General features: G+C 42.5%; 1 protein-coding gene across 6 annotated transcripts in view; it reads left to right on the forward strand.

Moving 5' to 3' along the window:
* Positions 1–22,170, forward strand: part of PARN (poly(A)-specific ribonuclease) — a 165,309-nt gene that overhangs the window by 73,724 nt on the left and 69,415 nt on the right. For all 6 annotated transcript variants that reach the window (XM_056534485.1, XM_056534488.1, XM_056534487.1 and 3 more), the window contains 3 exons: positions 673–783; positions 861–930; positions 15,870–15,925. In XM_056534485.1, coding sequence (XP_056390460.1) covers positions 673–783; positions 861–930; positions 15,870–15,925 — 237 coding nt within the window. The remainder of the gene's footprint in view (positions 1–672; positions 784–860; positions 931–15,869; positions 15,926–22,170) is intronic.

Genomic DNA, 22,170 nt, shown 5'->3' on the forward strand with positions numbered 1-22,170 from the left:
TATTAAAATAAAGTTTTCCGCTATCAATCTGCACTTAGTACCCCATAATGAGAATATGAGAACAGAATTTAAGAAATGTTTGCAAATTTATTAAAGGGGTTGTCCACTGGCCCCTCGTGACGTCACGCCCGCCCCCTCGTGACACGCCCGCCCCCTCAACGAAAGTCTATGGGAAGGGGGCGCGACCGCTGTCACGCCCCCTTCCCTTAGACTTTCATTGAGGGGACGGGCGTGACATCACGAGAGGGCGGCCTCGAACACGGAAGCACGCACACAGCGTCTGGAGTAATAAACTTTCTAGACACTGCGAGCGGAGCTCAGGAAGACAGGGCAGTAGAGAACCCCTTTAAAAAGGAAAAATGTTTTTGTATTTCTACCCACAAAGATTTTGCACCCTCACAATCACCCCACTATTGATCTTTCATGCTTTTGTAACCTGTCTAACATACAAACTCCTTTTCTTTTCCTCCTCACCCTATCCATTGTCATCCCTGCAGATTGACAGCCCAGTCATGTGTGGAGTCTAGCCATGTCTCCAACTAAATCAATGTGTTCCTCCAGTTCCAAGGCCCCCATTTTCTTCTGGCATTCCTAAACCTACACTTTAACATACACTTCTCTCTTGCTCCATTAACCAAATCAATATAGTTTTAATAACTGTCTCCCTCTCAGAGAGTGCTGAAGGTTTTCCAAGTTATGACACTAGTGCAGGACAACTTCATGAAGCTGGATATGATGCCTACATCACAGGACTGTGCTTCCTTTCAATGGCAAACTATCTAGGTAATTTTCTAAATTTTTATTGGCCCCCAGATACTCTGTATAGTGATGTATCCTAAATCTGTGTTTTCTGCCAATAGGTTCCTTTTTGAGTCCACCACAAACTTATGTTACGGTTCAGTCTGATGTAATCACCCCATTCTTTAACAAGTAAGTCACTTATCACGTTCGGTTTAACACTGTGCAAAAGTGTTTTTCTTCAGTAGACAGAAGTAATAAAAGTTGAGAGTTCTAAATTTAAAGTATAAACTACTGAGTGCTCTAAATGCATAATGTATTTCAATTTCTGTAAAATCATAAAGGAAATCTGTCACCAGTGTCACCTGCACTAACATGTCGGTACTGACAGGTAGTGCAGGTGACACTGATGACAACGATACCTACCTTATCCCTGTCCATGCAGTCGTTCTTATGTAATCTTCTCCGGTTTCTTCAGCGCCGGACCCGGCTTGGGGTACGGGCGGAGCTTAGTGACTATACCACTGCTATTGTCTAGCAGCGTGACCCAGCAGAGGTCAGCAGCGGTGATGTCACTAAGCTCCACCCATGCCTCAAGCCGGGCCCGGAGCTGAAGAAACTGGAGAAGATTACCGAAGAAAAACTGCACGGAACGGGACAAGATAAGTACCATTGTCATCAGTGTCACCTGCACTACCTGTCGGTACTGCAAGGAAATACAAGGAAAAAGTCTTCTTGGGGTCATTTAGTTTTGATTATAGATGTCTTTGGGCCAGTCTGATCACGATGTACAAATATATAAATGAACAGTACAGTAGATGTTTCTAGTGACCTATGACAAAGGGACATACGTAACATCTAGAGAAAAGGTTTCCATATCAACAGATGGGGATTATTTACTGTAAGACCAGTAAGACTATGAAACTCTACTACGTTATGTGATGGTTGATTATGGAGCAAGTTCAAGAGCAGTCTAGATACTTTAAGAAAAGCATTATATTAATGAATTGTCCATTGAGAATAATATTTCACCTATTGGCAGATGCTGGTTATTAAAATAAGAACAGATTATATGTACCTTCCTGGCTCCTCTTAGGTCGTCTGTGTCAGTGCACTCCGTCCGCAGGCTGGTGTCTGCTGAATCTCAGCAGACACTATTCTTCCTAGCGCTTCAGATGTGAGTTCACAGCCCTGCTTTGCCAATCACTGGCAGCAGCAAAGTCTCACCTCAGTCAGTGATAGGGAGAGTGTCACTGAGAGCCACATCACTGCAGCTCCAGAAAAGAGACACCAGCCTGCGGACAGAACGCCCTGACACCGGACACATGTGGGAAACCAGGAAGGCATGCATAAGCTGTTTAACCCCGAAAGGACGCAGGGCGTATCCATACGCCCCCGTTTCCGAGTTAAGGACTCGGGGCGTATGAGTACGCCCTGCGTTCTTCCGGCCCCTGCCACTCGCCGGGCAGGGACTGATATCGTTCAGCAGGCATCCCGGCATATCGCCCGGGGGGGGGTCCTAAAGTCCCCCCAGTCAATTCAGACTGTCGATTTGTGGCGATTCCTGGTCAATCAGGTCTCTAACCCAGAAAAAAAGGGTGAATGGGGCTGTCCGAGACAGCCCAATTCACCCTTACCCAGCAGGAGTGAGGTGGCATGGGTGCCGACTCATGATCATGTGATTGATTGGTTGGAGCGACCGACCAATCACGACCTTTCCCTGGTCCGGCGGGGTCCCCTCAGGAGCGGTGGCGGTGACAGGGGCAGCAGGATCGGTGGCAGCAGCGGAGGCGGTCCCGGCGGCAGGGTACAGCAGGAGGTGAGGCCTGTTCACCACCTGCTGTTTCTTAGCAACAACTCTCAGCATGATAAGCCAAAGGGCATGCTGAGAGTTGTAGTTTTGCAACAGCTGGAGGCACATTTTTTTCTATGAAAAAGTGTGCATCCAGCTGTTGCAGAACTACAACTGCCAACATGCCCAGACTACCAAAGGGCATGCTGGGAGTTGTAGCAGTTTGTCTCCAGCTGTTGCAAAACTACAACACTCAGCATGCATTGACAGCCGAAGGGCATGCTGATTGTTGCAAGCTGGAGACACATTGGTTGTGAAACAGTTTGTTACCTAACTCTGAGAGACTGTACATGCTAGGAGTTCTAGTTTTGCAACAGCTGGAGGCACACTGGTTGCAAAACACTGAGTTAAGTCACAAACTCTGTGTTTCGCAACCAATGTGCCATCATCTGTTGCATAGCTACAACTCCCAGCATGTTTGGTCTGTCAGTGCATGCTGGGAGTTGTAGTTTTGCAACAGCTGAAGGTTCGCCCCCCTCTCCCCCCATGTGAATGTACAGGGTACATTCACACGGGTGGGCTTACAGCTAGTTTTCTGCTGCAAGTTTGAGATCCGGCAAATTTTCCCTAACGAGGTTGTCGAGCAAAAAAAAAAGTCAACAACGCAATGCACTAGATCTATTTATCAGTGGGTATGTAGTTGTAGTTTAAAGTGCTGCTTTATACAGCAACTCAAAAATCACATCTTCTGTAATTTGCATCTTTGCCTTGTCTTCTCCATCTGGTCCGGGCCATCATCACGATTTCTTCCACACACAATTCTTCACCGTTAAACCTTCAAAACAAACCTAATAGGCCCGCACATGGGTGACAGATGGGTGTACATGGGTGACAGATGGGCTTACATGGGTGACAGAGAGGTGTAGAGGAGTGTACAGAGGGGTGTAGGGAGATGTACAAGGGTGACAGAGGGTTGACAGGGGTGAATAGGGTGTGGACATGGTTGACAAGGATGTGGTCATAGGGGTGAACATGGGTGACAGATGGTTGGATGGGGTGGTGGACATGGATGACAGGAGGGTGGACATGGGAGACGGGGTCAGAGGGTGGACAAGGGGGTAAAAGAGGGACAGGAGTGACAGAGGAGTGGACTGGGGTGACAAAGGGACAGATAGGTGAACAGGAGGGTGGACATGGGTGACGGGGTAGACTGGGGGGGGGTAAACATGAGTGACAGGGGAGTGGACAAGGCGGACATAGATAACAGGAGGGTGGACATGGGTGAGAGGGGGGGGGGTGGGCATGAGTGAGTGGGGGTAAGGGTGGACCTGGGTGACGGTAAGGGGGGGTTTGGACAGGGTTGAGAAGGGGTAGAAAGGTTATGGTACCTTAAGCAAGCCGGCCCGCGCAGCTTGCAGTTCCGCGGCAGGCATGGGAGTCCGGCTACCATTTTCGGCTCACTGTGCCACAAGGGAGAGGGGGACTCTGTGTGCACAGTGTGCACGCAGGCTTCCCTTCCCCCCCCCCCTCCTGCGCCGTCAGTCATAAGCGCGCAGGCTGGGGCGGGACATTTAAAATATATATATATCACTGCAAAATCCTGCGGCACCACAGGCAGTGCCGAACGGCACACACGTGTGCCGTTGCACCGCGGTTGGTAATCACTGCCCTACACAGTCGTTGCACCCTCCCCCCCAAAATAAAAACGTCTTGTACGGCAGTGTTTCCAAAATGGAGCCTCCAGCTGTTGAAAAACAACTCCCAGTATTGCCGTACAGCCACTGACTGTCCAGTCATGCTGGGAGTTTTGCAACAGCTGGAGACACCCCATTTGGGAAACACTGCTGTAGGGTATTTTTGTGGCGGATTCAAATCCCCAATTTAGGCCTCAAATGAGCATGGTGCTCTCTCGCTTTGGAGCCCTGTCGTATTTCAATTAAACAGTTTAGGGCCACATATGGGGTATTTATGTACTCGGGAGAAATTGTGTTACAAATTTTGGGGAGCTTTCTCCTTTTACCCCTTATGAAAAGGTAAAGTTGGGGTCTACACCATCATGTTAATGTAAAAAATAATTTTTACACTAGCATGCTGGTGTTGCCCCATACTTATTTTTTTTTTCCTTTTACCGCTTGTGAAAATAAAAAGACCCCCAAAATTTGTAACTCAATTTCTCCTGAGTACGTAAATACCCCATATGTGGGTGTAAAATGCTCTGCGGACGCACAACAAGGCTCAGGAGTGAGAGCGCACTATGTACGTTTGAGGCCTAAATTGGTGATTTGCACAGGGGTGGCTGATTTTACAGCGGTTCTGACATAAACGCAAAACAATAAATACCCACATGTGACCCCATTTTGGAAACTACACCCCTCATGGAACGTAACGATTGGTATAGTGAGCCTGAACATCCCACAGGTGTTTGAAGAATTTTCATTAAAGTTGGATGGAAAAATGAAAAAAAAAATGCTGGTGTTGCCCTAAAGTTTTCATTTTCACAAGGGAAAATAGGAAAAAGGCTCCCCAAAATATGTAACCCCATTTCTTGAGTAAGAAAATACCCCATATGTGGATGTAGTGCTCTGCAGGCGAACTACAATGCTCAGAAGAGAAGGAGCGCCATTGGGATTTTGGAGAGAGAATGTGTCTGAAACTGAAGGCCATGTGTGTTTACAAAGCCCCCATAGTGCCAGAACAATGTGAGGGGTGTAGTTTCCAAAATGGGGTCACATGTGGGGGGGGCCACATGTGACCCCATTTTGGAAACTACACCCCTCACATAATGTAATAAGGGGTACAATGAGCATTTACGCCTTACAGGTGTCTGACAGGTCGTCCGTGAAAATGAAAAATTTAATTCCAACTATCTGTCAAACGCCAGTGGGGTGTAAATACTCGCTGCACCCCTTATTAAATTCTGTGAGGGGTGTAGTTTCCAAAATGGGGTCACATGTGGGGGGTTCACTGTTCTGGCACTACGGGGGGCTTTTTAAACACACATGGCTCCTGACTCCCATTCCAAACAAATTCACTCTCAGCTCAGCTCAGTGACGTCCACACATGGGGTATTTCCATACTCAGAAGAGATGGGGGTTACAAATTTTGGGGGACATTTTCCACTATTACCCCTTGTAAAAATGTAAAATTTGGGAAAAGCAGCATTTTAGTGTGTAAAAAAAAAATAAAAAAAAATAAAAAAAATAAAAATAAAATTTAATTTACGCATCCAACTTTAGCAAAAAGTCGTCAAACACCTGTGGGGTTTTAAGGCTCACTGTACGCCTTGTTACGTTCCTTGAGGGATGTAATTTCCAAAATAGTATGCCATGTTTTTTTTTTTTTTTTTGGTGTCCTGGCACCATAGGGGCTTCCTAAATGTGACATGACCCCCAAAAACCATTTCAGAAAAACTCACTCTCCAAAATCCCAGTGTCGCTCCTTCCCTTCTGAGCCCTCTATTGCGCCCGCCGAACACTTTACATACATATATGAGGTATTTCCTTACTCGAGAGAAATTGGGTAACAAGATTTCTCTCCTTTTACCCCTTGTAAAATTAAAAAATTGGGTTTACAAGAACATACGAGTGTAAAAAATGAAGAATTAGAATTTTCCCCTTCACTTTGCTGCTATTCCTGTGAAACACCTAAAGGGTTAACACACTTACTGAATGTCATTTTGAATACTTTGAGGGGTGCTGTTTTTATAATGGGGTAATTTATTGGGTATTTCTAATATGAAGGCCTTTCAAATCCACTTCAAAACTGAACTGGTCCATGAAAAATTCCGATTTTGAAAATTTTGTGTAAAATTGGAAAATTGCTGCTATACTTTGAAGCCCTCTGATGTCTTCCAAAAGTAAAAACATGTCAACTTTATGATGCCTACTTAAAGTATACGTATTGTATATGTGAATCAATATATAATTTATTTGAAATGTCTATTTTCCTGATAAGCAGAGAGCTTCAAAGTAAAAAAAAGTGCAAAATTTTTCATCAAGTTTTGGAATTTTTCACCAAGAAAAGATGCAAGCATCGATGAAATTTTACCACTAACATAAAGTAGAATATTTCACAAAAAAACAATCTCTGAATCAGAATGAAAGGTAAAAGCATCCCAGAGTTATTAATGCTTAAAGTGACAATGTAATCACCGAGAAAATTCATCCTGATCGACTAGGTTAGGGTACAATATAAAACATAGCCTTTAATAATAATTGATTAAAACATATATGTAGAAAAAAATACGCATCAGCATAGTGAATAGAAATACGTGTGCAGTGGTGTCACGGCACTCAAAAAAATGTGTCAAAAAAACGAACTAAAAAAGGTCAAAAAATTTGCCCAGAGGTATACCATCCCGCATTTGCTATAAGAGGGACAGAATGTTACTCAACTAGTGTATAGATAGGAGGGGCGTTAGATGTGCAGCTCTAATATCTATATATGATGGGTGAACAACCAATCCCTACAGATATGATTTGATAGATGCTGATAACAGGAAAATGTGCCCACTAACGGCTAAAAAGCCCACTCCTCTGTCCCTGCCTTTTGAGGGACCCACCTCCTTAATAGGGGGGCCTCAACCACGGTGACGGGCCCTACCCTGTCTAAGTGAGGGAGAAAATAATAAACATAGGAAAGAAGGCAGTAGGCCGTGGACTAGTACTGTATGGGTGTATACCCCGGGGCTCAATGTATGACCAAAAGAAAAAATGTGCTAGAAATTATGTGCCAGATAAAAATAGGAAGCAAGTAGCCAAGAAACAAGCAGTATTATCCCAGATAACAATTCCTACGCGTTTCACCTGCCTGATGTTGCAGGATCATCAGGGAACAACACTTGGCACCGAAATTTTTTTTTTTTAAAACAAGATACCGTACATCAGTAACACCATTGTTTATAGAGTCACAACTTATCAGCAATAAGATCAGCAGCAAAAATATTGAATAGATATAACAATAACATAATTTGCGTGGGATGAGTGTATTAGCCATGAGGTTAGATAGGAGTAATGGTGTGTGGACTGTAAAAATCACAACAGCCACACAATGTATTCAGCCTCATAGGGAAAATGCTACCACCTGCAATTAATCCGGAACCACAATGATACCCATAAAGAGGGAACAATAAGAATGATTTCATGCAGATATAAATCTTTTTACCCTTTAGGGTTAGACTGAATTGTGGGGTTTCTAGGACACTTAAAGACCCCTACCAGGATGGTAGATATATACACACACTGTAGGAAAAGAGGAATACAGGAGTCGCATATAGGTGCATTTTGACACCTTTTTTTGAGTGCCGTGACACCACTGCACACGTTTTTCTAGTCACTATGCTGATGCGTATTTTTTTCTACATATATGTTTTAATCAATTATTATTAAAAGCTATGTTTTATATTTGTACCCTTATCTAGTCGATCAGGAGGAATTCTCTCGGTGATTATTTTTCTATAATCCTCATGATGTTCATCATGATGGTACTCTGACCATGTAAATTGGCGTGGTCCGAGATCGGTGACATAAAAGTGACAATGGTCAGATGTGCAGAAAACACTCTGGTCCTTTAGACCAAAATGGGCCTGGTCCTTAAGGCGTTAATGCATAAAGTGACAGTGGTCAGAATTGCAAAAAAAAGGGCTCGGTCCTTAAGGGGTTAAATAGCAAGTCTCTGCCCATAGGTGAAATTTTTTTCCTACTGGACAACCCATGTAAAAGTTTTATGGGTACAAAATTTTCTTGAGGTAGGATGTTGAGCTAGTGATTCATTCTGATTGCCATGTGTGGAATTAAGAAGGAATTTTTCCTTGGGTATGGAGCATTTGGCATCATTATACACACACACATATATATATATATATATATATATATAATATATAATATATAATTATTTTTTATTTGTCTTTCTTTGAATAACCCTTATAGGGTTAAATTATATTCCCTTATCAACTGTTACCCCCTTTTTATGGTGCATTCACACCACATTTTTGCTGATAGTGACTTGGGTAAGCTCATTTTTGGACTGCATCCGGTTTTGTTGCCGGACTGAAAATCGTGGTCTTCCTTGGTTTATAGTGCGGCAATAAAACTGATATGATTCAAAAAGGAGCCGACCGTAGCCACTTTCTCACTTTGGTCACATGATTTGCATGCGGCGTGTGGATATGCGTATTGCAAAAATGTGGTGTTAATGCACCCTTAAGAGGAATATCCAACCAAAGGCTCAAAAAGGTAAAAAATAAATGGGTGGTGGACAACACATAACACATCTAGGGGCATTTTTACCAATAAATTTGCTCTGTGCAATCACATATGCTGCATTACCACTGGTGAAATAGCCGGTAACTTCCTGGATTAGCTGCATGGTGTGCGCTGCTTATTCCTTTAAGTCCCATCATTCCACTCTGCTCTATGCAGCTGACCCTCCCTCCATCCTCAATCAGTAATAAGAGTAATTTGACAACTAATATAACTTCATTTGCAAGAAGTAGTAATTTTTTTCCAGAGTAAGCCTTTATTTAATATGCCTGGAACTCTGATATATATATATATATATATATATATATATATATATATATATATATATATATATATATATATATATATATATAATATATATTTTTTTATATATATACCGTATATATATATTTGTTTTTTTAACCTAGCTATCCTGTATAGCACATCTGTATTGGTTTTGCTGTATTGGCTGTATCTGTTGTTTTTAGAGGGAAATGCTCCAAATCAAATAAGAAATGGCGTCTTACCAGTGGAATAGAATTTGTTTGGTATTCTCTAAGCTGAAGTTGTCTCTCTATTTGTAAAGTTTGATTTTTATCCTTTAGGTACAGGTCTCTCTTGGTGATGTTAACACTTGCAGGGGTTAATTTATAGCATTCATTTACACCGAAAAATAATTCTCAATAAATAGAGCTTGTTTCCTGTGGATTCGTGTGCAGATTTAGAGGCTGATCTGACCAGGAGGTGCCTTGGGTATATAATTTTCAGCTGTCGGAAGTCCCATAGCTGCAAGTTTATTTGCTGTTGGTGGAAGGGAAGCATGCAGAAGCTGAGAGGTGCATTTGTGTGGTTATAAATTTCCCCTCCTGCTGCGCAGCTGAGTGCTGAAATGATTATGGAGGCCACTATTTGAGTTATGCCTGAAATAAATGTTTTGGAGTTCATTGCATGTCTTTTGGCTTGAACAAGTTGATTTAACTGCTTCCTCGTAAATTAGTGCAGCCAACCTGAGCGAGCCGGCATAGGAGATCCACGCAAGCACCATACAAAGGGTTAGTGTCAGGCTTGTTGCTCTTGGAGCCGGTCAGTGTTTATTAGATAACTGCCCAGCCCATAAAGACAGCGTGACTTTGATTCCGTCCACTTGAAATAACACTGGGCAGGCAGAGATAACAAACTTGGACATTTGTAAAGATTTTTGGTTAAATACCAATGTATTGATTTATTTTAAGTAGGAAACTGTGCAAATGTTGTTCTCATAAGACTTATTTTTATTTATTTTTTTTCTTAAACCACAGTGCAAATGTTCTTAGAGATTATAGCTTAAGATTTTGTTTTAGGTGACTCTGTACATTTTTTCTTTTTTGTGACTTTTCAGTTACATGTACTCCTTTTACCTGTCACATTAGTGGACTTGTTCTAACATTTCTCCTACTTTTCCATTTCAATGACTAGGACTCCAGTAATGGGCACACTTTTAGAGTCCTTTGCTTATTTCCTGAATAAACATGTAAAGAACTAGTCGCACGTACAGTATTCTGCGCATGTTTAATGTGTTTAAAGTAAATGACTGAACACAGATCAACAAATACTGTACGTGTGACTAGATTTTAAATTGACATAACCAGGAGACAATAAACTGACATAAACCAATTGAAGTAAAAGTGTAGCTGTATAACCTTTTTTAGGTTATGCATCATATTTTTCTGTAGGAAAAATCCGTTGTTACATAATTTATATAGTTTATAAGGTTGAGTGAGACAAAAGTCTAAAGCCCTATTCTGGAGATCCTAACATTATTTTGATATTGTAATTTTTCTCTTATACGATTGACAAATGCTATGTCAAATTGCACTGTTTTTCAAAAAACACAAAGATATTTTAAAACAAAACTACTGGTGGAATTTGCTGCAGAAATCTTAGTCTCAGTCATACCCTTGGATTTCTGCTGTGGACTGAAGTTTAGGGCTCAAGCCAGTGTGGTAACTGCCTGGATATTTAAGGCCATATTCACACGGCAGAATGTACATGCGGAATTCTGCGTGAATATTCTGCAGCAGCAAAGTCCCATTGACTTCAATGGGGTTCTGCTGCACTGTTCACACGCCAGATGTTTTAGACATGAAAATTTTGCTTCTGGTGTCCACGGAAATAGACTTGTCTATTCTTTCTTCAGATTCCGCATTTCCAAGCAGTCCTAGTGCCGGCATGTTCTACCAGCACTCCGCTGTCAGTGGAATGTCAGCACGAAAAGGCTATGCTAGGTTCACACTACAGAATTTCCTACCAGAATTCCGCTTAGGAATTAGTCAGAAATCCTAGTGCAGCAGAGACATATCACTGACAATGGAACTCCCCTGCACAGTGTATAATACAGAATTTTGGCAGCGTAAAATTTTTTAGATTGAATCTGTGCAGAAGACAGACTGAGCAGACTGATCCACCCAGTGCTAGCTGCTTGGAATCTCCAGCCAAATTTTGTGTGTGTCTACACACACACACACACACACACACACACACACCCCCACAGTATATACTAGAGTATATGCTGACCCGAGTATGAGCCGAGGCACCTAATTTTACCACATAAAACTGGGAAAATGTATTCACTCGAGTATAAGCCTAGGGTGGGAAATGCAGCCATAGGCTGTATCAGGTCATGCTGGGCGTTTCAGTTACTAACCACAATGCTCAGCATGCCCTGATACAGTTGACCCAAACGGTTTGGGTCCGCTGCATAGGCTGAATCAGGGCATGCTGGCCATTGTAGTTACTAACTGCAACACACTGCATGCCCTGAATACAGCCTATGGCTCTGCAGCTGACCCAAAACTACAACTCTCAGCATTTTGCATAATACAGTATTACAGAAACAGGTTATGGTGGTGGTCTCCAAACTGGGGGGGGGGGGGATGTTTATGGGCCATATCAACAATCTCAAGGTTTCAAGTCCACCTCTAGAAATCTAAATTTGCTTTTGGCCACAGTGCGCAACAATATCAAGAAGTTTGCAACCCATGGCACTATAGCTAATCTCCCTGGGCGTGGACGGAAGAGAAAAATTGATGAAAGGTGTCAACGCAGGATAGTCCAAATGGTGGATAATCAGCCCCAAACAAGTTCCAAAGATAGTTTGCGCTGACACTGGTGCTCCCTGAGCCTGCAGGACAGCTTTAATATCTGTCACTATTTTAATGAAATGCAGGAAACCCAGGAGGACCCCACTGCTGACACAGAGACATAAAAAGCAAGACTACATTTTGCCAAAATGAACTTGAGGAAGCCAAAATCCTTCTGGAAAAACATCTTGTGTACAGATTAGACCAAGATAGAGCTTTTTGGTAAAGCACTTCTTTCTACTGTTGACTGAAAACGGAATTAGGCCTACAAAGAAAAGAACACAGTACCTACAGTGAGATATGGTGGAGGTTCAATGATGTTTTAGAGTTGTTTTGCTGCCTCTGGCACTGAGTGCTTTGCATGTGTGAAAGGCATTATGAAATCTGAAGATTACCAGTGGATCTTGGGTTGCACTGTACAGCCCAGTGTCAGAAAGCTGGTTTGCCTCCGAGATCTTGGGTCTTCCAGCAGGACAATGACCCCAAACATACATAAAACACCCAAAAAATGGATGGCTACAAAGCGCTGGGGAGTTCTGAAGTGGCCAGCAAGGAGTCCAGATCTAAATCCCATTGAACACCTCCAAAGGGTGTGCAACCAAATATTAAGTTAAGGGTGCAAATAATTTTTTCCAGCCCATTTTTGGAGTTTGGTGTGACATTATGTCCAATTTGCTTTTTTGCCTCCCTTTTTTGGTTTAGTTCCAAAACACACATAGGGAATAAACATGTGTATAGCAAAACATGTGATACTGCAATCCTTTTCTGTGAGAAATACTTCATTTTCTTGAAAGATTTCTGTGGTGCCAACATTTATGGCCATGACTGTATATACGGTGTATGTGTGTGTGTATATGTAAAAGTCCAAAGTAGATACAGCACCAAACAGCTGAGGAGTCAAGCTTGTAGATGGAGTGAGACTTTATTTGCTATCCATGTGCAATGTTTCGGCAACAAACTGCCTTTTTCAAGCATATCACACAAAGTGACAATATATGTGCATATATATAGGAATCACAACATACTGTGGTTACAAAACAGGTGTACCACATATATCATTACAATCAATAGCCACATCCTATTGGCTAAACTGTGTTGTCATGCTGAATCAGGAATATAAACAATATAAAAACTAAAAACTTTGGATGTGTTCAATGGGACTTCACTTACAGTGTGATCCATGTCACTGATCGCATCTTCATCTAGTAGATCGCAAAAATCCTACAGCTGTGTGTTACAGCATCGCTTGTAAACAGACTGCGTCTGCGTGGCTCCACATCGTGCAGTTCCAATCAGCTGACCGCTATAGGTCAGCTTATGTGGGAGAGTCATAGATGCCCAGGACCAAAACAATATGGTCCGCGCAAGCGCCAACTACTTGCGCATGCGTAGTGCGGCTGAATGTGTCACTGCACATCAGGGAATCGGCGCTTGCTGATGTCGCAGGCGCACCTGACAAAAGCGCACCGCACTATCGACAATACATATGAGTCTGAACAGACTTCTATACATGTACTTGTAAAGAAAAACATTTTTATTAAACCCAGGCATCTATGTAAATTACAATAAATATCACAAGAAGGTGCCATATTAAAACAAGGATCAGTGTAGCACAGAATATATTCAGATTGAAAACAATTTTTTATAAATGAACATTTAACAATCTGATTATATTCTGTGCTACACTGATCCTTGTTTTAATATGGCACCTTCTTGTGATATTTATTTATTGTAATTTACATAGATGCCTGGGTTTAATAAAAAAAAATTTCCTTTACAAGTACATGTATAGAAGTCTGTTCAGACTCATATGTATTGTCGATAGTGCGGTGCGCTTTTGTCAGGTGCGCCTGCGACATCAGCAAGCGCTGATTCACTGATGTGCAGTGACACATTCAGCCGCACTACGCATGCGCAAGTAGTTGGTGCTTGCGCGGACCATATTGTTTTGGTCCTGGGCATCTATGACTCTCCCACATAAGCTGACCTATAGCGGTCAGCTGATCGGAACTGCACGATGTGGAGCCACGCAGCTGCAGTCTGTTTATTTACAAGCGATGCTGTAACACACAGACGTAGGATTTTTATGCGATCTACTAGATGAAGATGCGATCAGTGACATGTATCAGTGTAAGTGAAGTCCCAGTGAACGCATCCGAAGTTTATATATGTCACAGATAGCGGTTTTCTTAGTTTTTCTATTTTTCTATTGTTTATATACCTGATTCACCATGACAACACAGTTTAGCCAATAGGATGTGGCGATTGATTGTAATGATATATGTGGTACACCTGTTTTGTAACCAATCACAGTATGTTGTGATTCATATATATATATATATATATATATATATATATATATATATATATATATATATATATATATATATATATATATATATATATATATATATATATATAATATATATATATATAATATATATATATATATATAAATAAATAAATAATAACGCACACACACACACACACACACACACACACACACACACACACACACACACACACAGCAACAGGATAATACAGCAGCACACTGCTAGCACAAATATATAGATGAAACATGAGTATATAGATAGAACATGAAAAGCTATACAGCTGTAATGCAATACATGAAGATATGAAACTATGAAATTATGACGTACTTAGCTTGCAAATTTGGCGCCAAATAGCGTGGACCGTCCCACCACGGTAAGGTGACCTCATTCTGGGACGGACCCTACACTGTGAATATGCCTCTGTGTGAACAGTACAGCAGGCATGCAAGGTCTGAAACATCCAAGGCACCTTATATACACCTAATAGAGGTGGGTGGGGTGCAGGAGCCAACATGGAGGTCATAATTTCATAGTTTCATATCTTCATTTATTGCATTACAGCTGTATAGCTTTTCATGTTCTATCTATATACTCATGTTTCATCTATATATTTGTGCTAGCAGTGTGCTGCTGTATTCTCCTGTTGCTGTATATTTAGCCCAGCAGCCTGCACCTGCAAGCCAGGTTTTTACAATAGTTTGGATCAATAGTGCTGGCCAATTTATTATTTGGTTTTATATATATATATATATATAATATATACACACACACATTGTCACTTTGTTTGATATGCTTGAAAAAGGCAGTTTGTTGCTGAAACATTGCACATGGATAGCAAATAAATTCTCACTCCATCTACAAGCGTGACTCCTCAGCTGTTTGGTGCTGTATCTACTTTGGACTTTTGTATGCTTCTCCGGGTTGGCATTCTCGGATGATTACTTGCACACGCTGATTGGACCGGTGCTGTCTCTCCTCTTTTGCTTTTGTGTGTATATGTATGTATATGTGTGTGTGTATAATATATATAATATTACACACACACACACATATTATATATAAAATATATAAATTATGTGTGTGTATATATAATATATTTCAGTATTGGTTTTGTTTACCCTAAGATAGTGGTAGGCATGTGACAAATATTGGGCTATGTTGGAACCATTGGGTTTTGCTTATATTCAGCAGTAGTCTGGGGGTGGGTGGCGGGTAAGCAGAGCTACAGTGTAAAACATTAAATAGGACAGAATTTCATATGAAAATAAGTTTATAAATACTCCAAATACACTGTTGCTGTTTGTGTTGTGTACCTTTTTTGTCACCATCTAGAATGTAAATGTTGCCATATCACATATGATTGGTGAGGGTTTTAGTGCCGAGACCCTCGCTGATCACTTGATTTAACAGAGAAGTGTGTGACTGTGTGCTTCACATCCTGGCTTGCTCTCAGTCCAACTCAGTTGAGCCCGTCTCCTCCAATGAGCTAGCCATCCAGGGAGTCCAGCGCTTAGACATGCTCTTCTCTAGGCTATATCTAGTGAACAGTAACACTTTTTTTTTTTTTTAAATCTTGTTACATCAGTGATTTCTAACACTGATTTAATTTTTGGAGACTTAATTTTTTTTCCCATTGTTACTCTTTTAGGCTGTTTTTAATGAGAATTATGGACATCCCATACCTCAATCTTGACGGTCCAGACTGTAAGTAGTTTTGTAAAGACATCTTCTGTCTGTATTCTCAGCACACAATAATTATTAGCTATGTATTATTCATCTGTAGAATGGCTCATGAACAGCTGCCACTTGTTAGATTTGCCCAGTTAACATCTAAACCTGCAGAAACAGATGGGGGGATCAGTAACTGCTGCAAAGCGAAATATTTGAGAAGTCTGTGCATGAATAGTGAAATCTTACTGATAAGATTTTCCCATAAAGCAGTGTTAGAGCATTTATACAAATCTGTCATATTTTGAAAACTCTTGTAATATTAAGTGGCTGGGCCCTTTTTTTTTTTTTTTGTATTATAAAAAAAAATTGTTTTGCCAAGACATACAACATATAAAAAGTTTTTATTTCTCTATCGGCTCCATTAGGGGGGGGGCGCACAGACAATGGGTATATGATGCTATCACTAGGAGGCCTGACACTATGGCAACAAGAAAAGTCGGTCACTCCCAGCAGGATATACCCGCCTCCAGGCAACTGAGCTATTCAGTTTTAGCTTAGTGTCTAAGGAGGCAGACGCTGGTCAAACATTTTTATTTTTTTTAAGATTAGGGACATTTTAGATTCTTATTTCCCTTTTCTTTTCCTGTTTTTAGGTGGGGGACTCAGGAACATAGCGTTCACTGTTTTCCCATTTGCGATTGAGGGGGCACAGGCATCGTGGATGTACTGTCAACCCCCTCTCGCCAACAGTCAGCGACTGGATTTGTACCTCATGGGTCTGGGTCCCCCTACCTCCCTGCTTGTCTCGCTGTTACAGCCTGGCATGATGCAGGTGATTAAAGCTGACTGAAGACGTCTTTAGGCAAGTTCTCCTGTCTAAGGTGAGTACTTTCCCCCCTTTTCTTTCAGGTGTTTAGGTATTCTCAGCCTCTAGAGACCCCCTATTTTGAGTCCACTCCTCTTCATTTAAAACTGGGGAGTATATTGGGCTAAACTTATTGCTCTTCCCCCCCCCCCCCCATCTTTCTTTTGCAGCTGGGGAGTTTCCCTGGGGGGGCTGTGTCAGTGGTGTAGGACGGTTTGTCTGTGGGACATTTTACTTTCATTTCAGCAGCCGCACGCTGCTACATTGCCCCTCTCTACAAGTGCCGGCTAATGCATCTGGCCATATCTGCAGAGACATTGGGGCATAGTTCTCCTCAGCCGGCGGCAGCTGCGTGCTGCCGGCGGCGTCTCTCTGATAGCGCACACCTAACCGAGCATATTACTCTCCCCTGCTGGCCAGGCTCACTTGCTCCATTGTCCCTCGATCGCAGAATCATTCTGCCACGGAGGTCTATCCAGTCCCTTCTGTGGTGGCTTCGCTCCCCTCTGATTCTACAGGGGCACTCTTCTGCCCCTCTGTTGGCAAGTCGTCATGACTGATGCCAGTCTTTCTGGTTGGGGAGGCGTCTTCAGGGACCGGACAGTCCAAGGCCTTTGGTCCCCCCAAGAAGCCCTGCTCCCCATCAACATATTAGAACTGAGGGCAATCTACCTTTGTCTGTGCCATTGGGAGATCCTTCTTCGTAACCGACCCGTTCGTGTCCAGTCTCCACTGCTGTGGCATATATTAATCACCAGGGTGGCACCCGCAGCTTAGCAGCGATGGCCGACATGTCCAGGATTCTTCTCTGGGTGGAACTAAGAGTACCGGCCATCTCTATGATACACATTCCGGGAGTAAGCAATTGGGAAGCGGACTTTCTCAGCCGATCCTCCGCCGACCCAGGCGAGTGGTCTTTTCATCCGGAGGTGTTTGCAGGGATCTGCAAGCTCTGGGTCAATCCCAGACGTGGACCTATTCGCATCACGCCACAACCAGAAGGTTCCTCACTTTGTGGCGAAGTCCCGCGATCTCTTGGCTCTGGCCGTGGATGCCCTGGTGATTCCTTGGTCGGATTTTGCGCTTCCTTATCTTTTCCCTCCTCTTCCCCCTCCTTCCCAGGGTCCTGAGGAAACTCAAAGCAGAGGGCGTTCTCACCATTATCGTGGCCCAGGAGAGCGTGGTACGCAGACATGGTCCGACTCCTGGATGACATTCCGCTGCGCCTTTCTCTTCGTCGGGACCTTCTCTCTCAAGGTCCTCTTTGCCACCCCAATTTACAGTCGTGGCATTTGACAGCATGACGGTTGAGACCGCGGTTTTGAGGGCTCTAGGTTTCTCCCCCCCCAGGTGATTCGCACTATGCTCAAGGCGCGTAATCCCTCTTCTGCGAAGATTTACCACCCTACTTGGCGGTCTTATTTTCGTTGGTGTGAATCTCCTTTTCTCCTTTTACATTCTTTCTCCCTTGACTTCTTCCCTTTTACAGTCGGGGCTAGAACAACAGTTGGCTCTCAGTTCCCTTAAGGGTCAGGTTTTGGCCCTTTCCATTCTTTTTCAATGTCCTCTAGTGTCCGATCCCCATATCTGGACTTTTCTTCAGGGAGGGGCCCATGCTGCCCCTCCTTATAGGTCCCCTACACCATCTTGAGATCTGAACTTAGTTTTTGGCACCCTGCAGGGTGCTCCCTTTGAACTTCTCAGGGACATTCCTCTTCGCCTCCTTTCTTAGAAGGTGGCATTTCTGATTGCGATTACCTCTATTAGGAGAGTTTCAGAGCTGGCAGCTGTCTCCTGCTATTCTCCCTTTCTGATTGTACACCAGGACGAAGTTGTTTTCTGTCCTGTTCCGTCCTTCTTACCAAAGGTTGTTTCTGCTTTTCATCTTAATGAGGACATCATCCTTCCGTCCTTTTGTCCGTCTCCATCCCATCCCAAGGAACGCTAGCTCCATATTCTGGATTTGGTGAGGGCTGTTTGGACCTATCTTTGTCACTTCTTCCTTTCGGCAGAGTAACTCCTTTTTTGTTCTTACGGAAGGTCGCCGTAAAGGACAACCTGCTTCTAAGGCCACCATTTCTCGGTGGATCTGATCTGCCATTTCAGAAGCCTACCGCTTCAAGGGGAAGACCCCATCTTTCAGGGTTTTGGCTCATTCCACTCATTCGGTCGGAGCATCCTGGGCTCTCCGCAACAAGGCTTCGGCCTCACAGGTTTTAGAGCAGCCACTTGGTAGTCTTTGCACACCTTCACAATACCTTTGTGAATCTGCTGATGCTATTCTGGGACGCAAAGTGTTGCAGGCGGCTGTGGTCCAGCCCTTCCGCCTGACTGTTTTTTACTTTGCCCACCCTAGGTACATCTTTCGTACATCCCATGGTCTGTGTCCCCCAATGGAGCCGAGGAGATTTGTGTACTTGCCGTAAAATCTTTCTTGAAGGATCCATTGGGGGACACAGCACCCGCCCTTATTTTCTCTGGTGTTCCTGGTTGTTACCTCTCCGAGGGTGTGTCCAGTTACCTTTTTATTCCGTGGTTTCCTCGGACTGTTCATGGGTTTTGTTTCTGACCTGTCGGTCCTCCCCTACTGCTCTGAGACTAAAATTGATTAGCTCAGGTGCCTGTGGGCGGGTATATGCTGCTGGGAGGGGCTGACTTTTTTCTTGTTTCCATAGTGTCAACCCCCCACCCCCAATGGATCCTTTGAGAAAGAGATTTTATGTTAAGTAAAAAAATCTCCTTAACTGACAGTGCCCATTTAAGTTTACGGTTTTAATAAATTTGAGTAGCCGTATTAGTCCAGTGATGCAGATGCAAATCAAAATATCAAATCAAAAGTATCTTGTAATACCTTTTTTATTGGACTAACAGAATTTTGTAGAGACAAGCTTTCGGGATTCCTTTTTTTTATCAAGTCCAAAGCAAATCTAAATGGACACCATTTGGACAAGAGAGAGACATTTGAAGCTAAAATGATGTTTTTTTTTTTTGTTTTTTTTTATTTTTTATTTTTATTTTTTTTATAATTCCAAAAACAGGGCACTCAGTGTGGATTTGAGCTTTTTATCTCATTATCACAATTTCATATAACCTGTGCTATACTGGACTCTCTTTTGCATCTCACTATGTCCTGCTTAATTACAGTCTCTTCCCTGCTACCCCCCTCCCTCCCCCCTTTTCTCATCCTTATCTATTTAGTCTATGTTCCTATAGCCGGACAATTTATGGCCCATCTAAGGCTGGGTTCACACCACGTTTTTCAAATACAGTAACCGTATACGGTTTTCTGCAAAAAAACGTATACGACCGTATCCGAAACCGTATGCATAGAGCATGCATTGTAAACCGTATTCCAAATGTTGTGTACGGTTGCATCCGTTTTGCCTCGGATACGGTTTTGCCGATTTTTCAACCGTAGGCAAAAACGCTGTCGACCACGTTTTTGCCTCCGGTTGGAAAACCGTATGCGAACCGTATGCGGTTCTTTTAACATTGTTGTCTATGAGAACCGTACACAGAATTTCATAATACGGTTGCACACTGTTTTCTAATCCGTTTTTGGAGTTGACACATGCGCAGATTGGAATTTCAATAGAACAATAGTAACTTTATTAGATTGCTGGAAAACTAATTCCAACAAAATAGCAAAACCGTTGGCAAAAACTGATGCAAACGGATAGAACCGTACGGGGAAAAACCATATACGTTTTAATTTGGAGTCATACGGTTGTATAAGGTTGCATACGGTTTTGCCATACGTTTTTTAGCGGAAAACTGTATACGGTAACCGTATTTGAAAAACGTGGTGTGAACCCAGCCTAAGTGTGAATTCTCCACATCTATTGCCTTAACCCCTGCTTATTTGTGAGATGTAACCTGTGTATTCTGCTTGTGAGCTTAGATTTGCTTTGAACTTGATAAAGGGAGGAATCCCGAAAGCTTGTCTCTACAAAATTCTGTTAGTCCAATAAAAAAGGTATTACAAGATACTGCAACATTTTTTGACTTGCATCTGTTATTTTAACAAACTTTTCATAGATCAACAGTACAAATATTTGATTAATTCTCCTATTTTCAAACTCCCTCACTTCTGCTGCTAAACTTATCCACTCTGGGAATCTGCTCAGCTTTGTCCTTTGTCTGGCTTCTTTCACACTAGTGAAGAGTCTCCGTTACAAACAGACATTAATGGCTTTTTTTTTTGTCTTTTCTGCCATTAATGTTGGTTACTGTAACGGAGCCTAACGGGAGTTATAATGGGCAAAGAGGATCCCATTCACTTGAATGGGATTTCTCCAACGTCCGTTATAACTCCCGTTATTGCAGCTGAAGATAGTGGGAGAAAAAGAGGTGTCATGCACAAATTTTTCTCCCACTATCTAATGGATGCCACATGCCGGGCGAAAACGACGATAGTGTGAAGCCTAAGACAAGTATTTTAAATGTATGGAGGGGGGGGGAGGACAAAGGAAGGGGAAGTGCCTGTGATCATACACAGGCTGCAGACAGACAGCAGAGGCAAGTCTCTCACATCAGGGCTTTGTTCACAGTTTTTACACTATGCCTACTGTGGCTGCTGTTTAGGCTGTTTATAGAGACAAAGAAGGATACTTACTTTTGTGTGTACGGTGTATGGGAGACACCATCAACATTAGGCTCCACCCACCAGCTCTTGGAGAACTGCAAATTATAAATGAAGCTATCCAGTAGGAAAAGGAAAAATGGGTTAACCCTCTGTGTGCTGACGGAGGGAGGATATAAAAAGCCTAAGGAACACCATATTGAAGTATGGTATACTCTCTCTTCCATTAACTCTTGTAGAAAAATCAGAAAAGTTTTGTAATTTGGAAATGAAGTAGTGATGTTATATTCACAGCTCCATTCCATCCATACAGGGAACTAGTGGGCTTCCGGTCTTGTCTGGGCAGTCAGACCCCAAATGTATCACCTATCCATTGCATAGGTAATACATGTTGTTAGTGGGGAAATCACTTTAAAGAGTTTTTCCCATTTCTGCACTGATTTTCAATTTGAAAAGTGTAATTTGAATTGGCAAATCATAGTCATGGGATTTACATTAATTTGATAGACGCTCACCTATTGGGCATAAATGTGTAAGATGGTAAGCAGGCCCCTTCAAAGTGCGCCAGGCTTCTATGGTCTACAAACTATGGAAAATGGCTCTATTAATCCTTTCTTGATGGTTGACTAATCCCGTTGTTCAGCAATCAATATAAATCTTTAGTTGCACTAATATATTGCTGTTCTCAAGGTCAATAGTCCATCCATTCCATGTCAGGCCCATGTTTCTTTCCATAAAGATCTTTTCTGGCACTTGTAACAACCCAGAAATTGCATCATACATTCCATTCCATCATCCCTCATTGTGCACAATAATCACAGCTATAATTTT

Source organism: Hyla sarda, chromosome 8, assembly GCF_029499605.1.
Source record: "Hyla sarda isolate aHylSar1 chromosome 8, aHylSar1.hap1, whole genome shotgun sequence".
Classification (NCBI taxonomy): Eukaryota; Metazoa; Chordata; class Amphibia; order Anura; family Hylidae; genus Hyla; species Hyla sarda.